The sequence below is a fragment of the Bubalus kerabau genome, chromosome 1 (assembly GCF_029407905.1).
Source record: "Bubalus kerabau isolate K-KA32 ecotype Philippines breed swamp buffalo chromosome 1, PCC_UOA_SB_1v2, whole genome shotgun sequence".
Classification (NCBI taxonomy): domain Eukaryota; kingdom Metazoa; phylum Chordata; class Mammalia; order Artiodactyla; family Bovidae; genus Bubalus; species Bubalus kerabau.
In genome coordinates, this window is record NC_073624.1 from 210,143,824 (window position 1) to 210,153,456 (window position 9,633).

General features: G+C 39.1%; 1 protein-coding gene across 1 annotated transcript; it reads right to left on the bottom strand.

Annotated features, from left to right (window-relative positions):
• Positions 1 to 44: 44 nt before the first annotated feature.
• Positions 45 to 1,016, bottom strand: LOC129642159 (olfactory receptor 11L1-like). The gene has a single exon (XM_055566716.1). The coding sequence runs from the start codon at positions 1,014 to 1,016 to the stop codon at positions 45 to 47; it is 972 nt and encodes a 323-aa protein (XP_055422691.1).
• Between the last annotated feature and the right edge of the window lie 8,617 nt (positions 1,017 to 9,633).

Below are 9,633 nucleotides of genomic sequence, written 5' to 3' on the forward strand. Positions count from 1 at the left end.
CACTTTTCCTGAACTTAATTCACTGTGTTCTATGTTGATTTTCTTTATCTGATAAAGAGATTTTCCTTCATTCTTACCCCATAAATGCCACAATTTCTTCTCATGACTTTTCTAAGAGCATCTTTGAAGTCTTTGTTCCTCAAGCTGTAGATGACAGGGTTCAACAGTGGGGTGACCACAGTGTAGAAGACAGAAATAATCTTGTTGATATCTGGTGACAGGGGGGCACTGGGGCGAACATACATGGAGATCATGGTTCCATAGTAGATAGTCACAACAGCTAAATGGGAGCCACACGTGGAAAAGGTTTTCATTCGGCCAGAGGCTGAAGGAATTCTCAGTATTGATGATACAATAAAAACATAGGACACCAGTGTAAGAATAAAGCAAATGCACAGCACAGCAACTGACAGGATAAAGATGACCATCTCAGTGACATAAACACTGGAACATGAGAGCTGCATGAGGGGAGGGAGGTCACAGAAGAAATGATTGATCTGGTTGGGCCCACAAAAATCCAACTTGGAAATCATTAGAGAGGGCAGAAATCCTGTGCCAACTCCTGTCAACCAAGAGATAGCCACCAACTTGGTGCAGATCTCAGGACTCATCAGGAAAGAGTAGTGAAGTGGACTACAGATTGCCAGATATCGGTCATAGGCCATCACAGCCAGAAGAAAGCACTCAGTAGCCCCGAAGAACACAAAGAAGTAGAGCTGTGCTATACAGGCATGGAAGGAGATGGCTTGACCCTGGGAGACCAGAGTGGCTAGGAGAAGGGGCACAATGGTGGATGTATACCAGATCTCCAGAAAGGAGAGATGTTTGAGGAATGTGTACATAGGTGAGTGCAGCCGATGGTCCTGGCTCACCACTACAATAATGACAATATTCCCTGTCATTGTGAGGAAGTAGATGAACAAGAAAATGATAAAAAGCAAGGTCTGCCACTCAAGAAGGTTCTGGAATCCCAGCAGCTGAAACTGAGTAACAGTGGACAAATTTTGGGACTTCATTGCCTGTAGAAGAGGAAAACATTTTGGAAAAGTATTGTTTGCAAGGCACAAAAATATTTATAAATACTGACATCTTGAACTTCAGAGACTAATTTTTAAATTAGTTCAGATCTTTAGGTACTGCATTTTAGGAGAGCAAATGCATGATTTCATCTTGCTTTTAAAGAATACATTTTGAGATTAGAACCTGAATGTGGATATTAAGTCTTGTAAAGAACTTCAGAAAACTTCATTTGTTGGATTCTCTAAATTCTACAAGTGGTCTCAGGTTCAAAGACATAGGCCAAAAAGGACTCTGACTGAAATCAAACTTAGAAACCAACAATAAGAGCAAAGTTAAAAAAAAGTCAAGCACATAAGGAAGTAAATACCTTCCTTTTCTCATATGTGGGCTTTGTCTGAAAAAGAAGTTAGACACAGCATAACTCCTAAGATACCTTGGGAAAGTTTCTCCTTTCAAACAATATTTAAGGATAACCTGCTCTCCGTGTGCATGTGTGTGTGTACACTTTTGTGAAGCTTTGTACTCAGCTAACTTGTACCTTCATTGCTGTCCTTGTCCAGCTGGATACCATGCTCAGCCACTGTAATCACTCCTTTCTGTATACACTTCAGTTCAGTCACTCAGTCATGCCCGACTCTTTGCGACCCCATGGACTGCAGCATGCCCGTCTTCCCTGTCCATCACCAATGCCTGGAGCCTACTCAAACTCATGTCCATTGCATTGGTGTATATATTCAACAATAAATTTTTTCCTTTGAAAGTGAAGTGAAAGTGAAATTCGCTCAGTTGTGTCTGACTCTTTGCGACCACATGGACTATAAAGTCCATGCTATACAGTCCATGGACTTCTCCAGGCCAGAATACTGGAGTGGGTAGCCTTTCCCTTCTCCAGGGGATCTTCCCAACCCAGGGATTGAACCCAGGTCTCCCGAATCATGGGCAGATTCTTTACCAGCTGAATCACAAGGGAAGCCCAAATTTTTCTTTTGCTTTCATTCAATTCATTGTCATAACCAGTTTTTGTTAGTCAACATTCACCTGCCATACATGAGTTTTCTTTCTGTAAAGGAAGTGAGAGACAACAATGTAGCCATTTTAAAATTTACAACCAATACATTCCAATGCATCCTTATTGCTTGGAGTGTTCATTCTGCATTTCCTTTATTTATTCACTTTCCATTTTCCTTAGTGATTGTATCACAATGTCCTTCTCTTTTCAAACTCCCAACACTTTCTTGTTGTGTATCTATACCCTCAGCAAAATATTAATGCCTACTGTACTATTAAACAGCAACAACAACAACAAAATAACCAGAAAAACAAAACTGAAATCCTCCAAAGGGAACATCCAAACTCTCAGGCCACTAAATTCCCCGACTACCTACCTGAGTTCCTGTGCATCTGCTCCCCATTTCTTCCTCTGAATAAACAGTGTAAGCCCAGGTTAAGGCAAATCCCTCTACAGGTGCTTCAGGTGTTGCATCCTCCCATGTAGTTGAAGGTATTGCTGGTATTACTCCCCCTTCAGATCAGATCAGTTGCTCAGTCGTGTCCGACTCTTTGCGACCCCATGAATCGCAGCACGCCAGGCCTCCCTGTCCATCACCAACTCCCGGAGTTCACTCAGATTCACGTCCATTGAGTCAGTGATGCCATCCAGCCATCTCATCCTCTATCATCCCCTTCTCCTCCTGCCCCCAATCCCTCCCAGCATCAGAGTCTTTTCCAATGAGTCAACTCTTCACATGAGGTGGCCAAAGTACTGGAGTTTCAGCTTTAGCATCATTCCTTCCAAAGAAATCCCAGGGCTGATCTCCTTCAGAATAGACCCTTAATAAACAATGGCCCCCTCTCAGTTGGATCATTTCCTCAGCTTGTCAGCATGCTGGCTTTCTCTCTCTTTTATAAAGGCAACCAGAGCAATAAAAGGTCTTGATGCTCTTCTTTTCTACAAATACTGCCTACATTTGTCTGTTCCTTTTAACCCCCTCCCTTCTGGAAGGGAGTCTCTCTTCACTGCCTTTATTCCCTCTTGAATCCACTGAATTATGCTTTGCCCTCTTCATGACACCAAAATCATTGTGCTGCACTATTGCCCTTCAATCATTCATCCTCATTCCTAATCATCCTGATGTGTTGATGGTATGGCACATTTGATTTTTCCCTCTTTCTGGGGCTACTATGCATGACCATGGGCTCTCTGAGTTCAGCTATAGACTTTTCTTTCCACATTTTATCCATTTCCTTTTTCTAGCATCTCCACATCCTCTAACCTGTAAAATACATCACTTTGAGGCTGAACATCTCTCAATCTACCTTATTTCCCACATGATTTCAAGCAGTCTCTTGATTTTAAATGCCGTCCTTTGCCTTTAATCCCCTAAAGTGTGAATCAAGCCTGAATATAAGACTCATGTAAACAACTGCCCTATTTGAAGTGCATACTGACACATTCAATCAGCATCTGAAACAAAACAAACTATCCTGCATTCCTGCCTCACCCCCAGTCTCCTGAAGCAAGTCTCTCTCATCTCATTAGGTCCCTCCATCCTCCCACTTGCTCAAGCCAGAATTAAATATGATTCTTGTTTGTCACAGACCCAGTATCAGATTTCTCACCAAGATTGCCTGGCTTCACCTGAAAGTATATCCAGAAACTGCTCACCATTTGGCAACTACATCGCAACCTCTCTGGGAGAAAAAAAAAAGTTCCACTTACTCTTACCTGGATTGTTCAACAGACTCCTTGCAGTCCCTCCACAGCTACCTGCCCTTCCTTCTTCAATAAATCCTCAGTAAAGCAGCCAGAGTGAAACTTTTAGCACAGAGTATGCCATTCCTCTGCTTAAAGCCCACAGCAACACCCAGATTCTACAGGAAACATAAATATCCCTGAACTGTTCCTGATAAGTAAATGAAACTATGTGGTTAATCAGCTTATTCATATGTTTCATACTTCTCTATTTTTGCTATGTTTTCACCTCTTATACTTGGCTAAAGTCACTAGGAATATTATCTTCATTTGACAATGAAATAATCATATAGAGTAAAAATGATATTTTAACAAAATCTATGTTGGGCTTTCCTGGTGGCTCAGACATTAAAGAATCTGCCTACAATGCAGAAGATTTGGATTCAGTTCCTGGGTTGAGTTGACCCCTGGAGAAGGGAATGGCTACCCACTTCAGTATTCTTGCCTGGAGAATTCCATGGACAGAGGATCCTGGTGGGCTACAGTCCATGGGACTGCAAAGAGTCGAACAGGACTGAGACATTTTCACTTTCATGCATTTGTTACCAGGGGCACACTAACACATCTCTCTTTTTTATCTTTTCATTTTTTTTGTAAGTATATTACCATGGGACTCAATTAAATATAAACAATGAATAGATTAAAAAAATAAACATGGAGAACAATAAGGGCCCACAGGGCACTCACAGGGAAAGCAAAGGAGCATTGTATTATGATTGACTAAGTTTATAAGGCATTTGGCCCAATTTCCTAGTCATATAAAATTTCTCCCATAATGCGCATCCAAGGGAACAAGGAAGCTGAACTTTACTAATCACCATTCTTTGGTTAAATACTTTCAGAAATGAGGAACTCAACCCTTAATGAAATAATGATCATTTACTGATTATTTCCAAGAGTTAGAGTCACCTTAACTGCATTAAGCTTAAAAAAAAAAATCTGTTTTCTAAAATGCTGTAGAATAAACAGTGTAACCTCAGATCTAATGCTGTAGCTTTATTATGAGAATTATATGTATAAAATTATAAAAAAAATAAATATAATCAAGAATGTTATTGTTTTTATATTCATTGTCACACAGAGTCATTTAAATGGCCTTTGGCATCTCAAGACATTTTTGATTACTTTTCAGCTATTACAGTTTTATATGTTAAACAATTTAGGCAAGATAATTTGTCTCAAAGTAGATAGAGTATCAGCAAATGCTTAAAATTGCCTTGGTAATGAGGAATAGTCTTTAGAATTCAATATATTTACTCACAGCAACCAAAATAAAATTTGTGCCATCAATACCAAATGTACCATTTATTTTATTATTTTTTTTTTACTTTTTTTTAAATGTTATTTTATTTTTAAATTTTACATAATTGTATTAGTTTTGCCAAATATCAAAATGAATCCGCCACAGGTATACATGAAGCTTCGGGCCTGTCCCCAAGAACCTCCCCTACCTGTCAATAACCACAGCATGAAGAGCCCTAAATCATGGATACCACATCCGCCTTGCCCTCCTGGAACCCAAATGTGGGCTGTGCTTTTTTCTTGAGTGGAAATTTGCCATCTTCTGTTGGAGTTTGATGCTGTAGAAAGCAGACTTTTCCTTTCAATAACTCTGTGTTTCTTAGGGACCTGACTCTTCCGAGTACTCTGTTCCCCAGATATATATATATATATTTCTGTAATTTGCCAATCAAGCTAGTATACAATGGAACCAACCTTCTGAGATTCAACTCTGCCCACTGAGATTTATATGTCAGTAACACTCAGGATAGATGCAGTTCTTAAATTCTTTTGAAAGTATATTTTTAAAATTTAACTTAATATCAATCCTAATGATGCTTGACTAAAAGTTAAATCAAATTAAAAAGTGTTTTTTTTTAATCTAACAAGCAGGTAATTAGTGAGAGGACTGAATGTATGACAGTTGGGTTTTGTTGCATGGTATTTCTTCATCAAACTTTAATTACAGTTGTGGCTAAATTTAAAAAAAGTCTTGACTGAAATAATTGTTTTCATTCATTGAATTAAAGCAATCTATACACAAGTTCATGGCACCCCACTCCGAAGGCAATGGCACCCCACTCCAGTACTTTTGCCTAGAAAATCCCATGGACAGAGGAGCCTCGCAGGCTGCAGTCCATGGGGTCGCTAGAGTCAGACATGACTGAGGGACTTCACTTTCACTTTTCACTTTCATGCATTGGAGAAGGAAATGGCAACCCACTCCAGTGTTCTTGCCTGGAGAATCCCAGGGGTGGGAAAGCCTGTTGGGCTGCCATCTATGGGGTCACACAGAGTCGGACACGACTGAAGCGACTTAGCAGCAGCAGCAGCATACACAAGTTCATTCTGAGTGTTACTCTGTCAATCTAACAACAACAACAAAAAATACAATATGTGAATCTGAGAATTAGGAAATAAATTGAAAAATAAAAAGGTTTTAATCCATCCATAATATAGCAGGATTAAAAAGTTAAGTGTATTAAAGTCCATTTAATTAAGAAGATCTAATTTATTAAGATCCCCTGGAAGAGAGCATGGCAACCCACTTCAGTATGCTTGCCTGGGGAATCCCATGGATAGAGGAGCCTGGCAAGCTATAGTACATAGCATCACAAAGAGTGGGACACGACTGAAGCAATTTATTAATATTTATTAATATCACATGCAATTGATTAATATTTTAGTTGTTTATATCTTTTAATTTAAAATAACATATTAAAAGATTGAACAAATGAAAAAAGAAAAATTACAATTGCATTTATTTTGGCTGGGTTTACCATTAATTTATTCAACAAATATGCATTTGGTACTTACTATGTGCTTGGAGCTCATCCAGGCATTGGCATTCACCAGTGAATCACACAAACACTATAGTCTGATGAGGTAGGCTGACATTATTATTTATTAGTGTTTGACTTCCTTAATATAATTAAAAAATATTTAAACTAATGATTTTAAAATAATGTGATTCCTGTGTATATATATTTTAGAAGACTTTGAGAAGGAAAGAATATGCAGATTAAAAATGTATCCCTTTAAATATCTATAGTACTGTCTCCCAGAATTAGACACCTCATACTTTACCTTCCATACTTTTTTGTGTCCCACAAGTGGAGTAGTATAATTGAGTTACTACTGTATAGCCTGGGCTTCCCACCCAGCTCAGTCGGCAAAGAACCTGCCTGCAATGCAGGAGACCCAGGTTCGATTCCTAGGTCAGGAAGATCCCCTGGAGAAGGAAATGGCAACCTACTCTAGTATTCTTGACTAGAGAATCCTATGGACTGTAGCCTGGGGTCACAAGAGTCGGACATGACTTAGCGACTAAACCACAACCACCACCACTGTATAGTCTTTAGCTTGGCATGCATGCATGCGTGCTAAGTCAAGTTGTGTCTGACTTCAGTTGTGTCCGACTCTGCAACCCTATGGACTGTTGCCCGCCAGGCTCCTCTGTCCGTTGGTTCTCCAGGCAAGAACACTGGAGTGAGTTGCCATGCCCTCCTCCAGGGTATCTTCCTGATTTAAGGATCTAACCTGTGTCTCTTATGTCTCCTGTATTGGGAGGCGGGTTCTTTACCTGTAGTACCATCTAGGAAGCCCCAATATCTTGGTATATTGACAGATAACTTTTTAAGCCTGAATCTTGCCCCTTTTTTGCAGAAAATTTTACAGATAATTTACATCATAGGTCTTTTCACAGGCTGTTGAATTTTGGGAAAATAATTAACATTTATGGACTGCATGATAGCTCACTCTTTGGGGTATGGTTTTCATATCTAATCACAAATCCAGATCTTGTAATTCCTGCTTGTTTATTGAAAGAAGATGTGAGAACTGATAGGGTGTGTAGAGCACACCAGAAGCATCATCAAACACTACACCTAGATTTAGAGCTAAGACAGGGTAAATTTGTATACCTTGCATTTGCTCACATCTCAGATTTCTCATATTCAATATACAAATGTGGTTTACAACACTTCTTTAGAGAGTGATTGCAAATCTCACACAGGACATTGCATATATTATTTAATTTATTCCAAAAGCTATAGGGGGCCCTTACTCTATGAAGCCCAGAGTAAAAGACCCTGGAATAAAAATATGAATGAGATAATATTCTTTTCCTTGAATCTATCAAATGACCTTAAAAATTGTTAATGTAAATCCATTTTAAAGTATAACATTAGGGAGTAAATCTACTTTTGTTAACATGTACATGTGATGATTGGAGATCATATGCACAGAAAACAGCCCACGGGCAAGCATTTTTTCCACCGCACAGATTAGTACCTTAGAAACCCTAGGTTCTCACTAACAGTTACGAGGAAACTTCTCTGCTTCACGTTTTCTTTCTGAATTTCCTCCAAAGAACAAATAACTACTCTGGATGTCGGCACCCTTTACAAAGACAATGAATGCTGAGATTGTGTCTACAGGGGATATTAGACAACCTTAGCTCAGTGAATGATCAATATAGACTCTGGGGAAAAGGAACAATAAAAATTCAGGATACAACTTTATTTTTTGGGGCTCCAAAATCACTGCAGATGGTGACTGCAGCCATGAAATTAAAAGACGCTTACTCCTTGGAAGGAAAGTTATGACCAACCTAGATAGCATATTCAAAAGCAGAGACATTACTTTGCCAACAAAGGTCCGTCTAGTCAAGGCTATGGTTTTTCCTGTGGTCATGTATGGATGTGAGAGTTGGACTGTGAAGAAGGCTGAGCGCTGAAGAATTGATGCTTTTGAACTGTGGTGTTGGAGAAGACTCTTGAGAGTCCCTTGGACTGCAAGCAGATCCAACCAGTCCATTCTGAAGGAGATCAGCCCTGGGATTTCTTTGGAAGGAATGATGCTGAAACTGAAACTCCAGTACTTTGGCCACCTCATGTGAAGAGTTGACTCATTGGAAAAGACTCTGATGCTGGGAGGGAGTGTGGGAGGAGGAGAAGGGGATGACAGAGGATGAGATGGCTGGATGGCATCTCTGACTCGATGGACATGAGTGAGTGAACTCCGGGAGTTGGTGATGGACAGGGAGGCCTGGCGTGCTGAGATTCATGGGGTCGCAAAGAGTCGGACACGACTGAGGGACTGAACTGAACTGAACTGATACAACTGCTGAAATGAAAATCAACAATGGGATACTGCTTAGACATATAAATGAATGAAATAATGCCATTTGCCACATCATGGACGGACGTAGAGATTATCACACTAAATGAAATAGGTCAAACAGAGAAAGACATATATCATATGACATCACTTATATATGGAATCTAAAATAAGATACAAATCAACTTATTTATAAGTCAGAAACAGAGTCACAGACATAGAAAACAAATTTATGGTTACCAAAGGGGAAAGAGGGGGATAAATTAGGAGTCTGGAGTTAGCAGACATAAACTATTACATATAAAATAAACAACAGTGTCCTACCTTATAGCAGAGGGAACTATATTCAATGTCCTATAATAAATCATCATGGAAAAGAATATGAAAATAATAGTTATGTATATGTATTTATCTATATCTATAACCATATCCATATCTAGCCTATCTAGCTGAATCACTTTGCTGTACACCAGAAACTAGCACAACATCATAAATCAACTATATTTAAATAAAAGACAAAAAAAAAATTTTTAATGAATGGAAAAACTGAAAAAAAAAAAGCAAAAACAAGAAACAGAGATGCTTTTAAAAAACCACAAGCAGGAAGGAAAGTGATGGCTCAGTTGCTTTTGAAGTTTGTTCTGGCTGGCTTTTTTTTTTTTTTTTTTTCAGTACAGAGTGGGCTGAATTTGGGACTAGGAGATTATAAATTCTCAAAGCTGAGGGAAGAGTATGGTCAG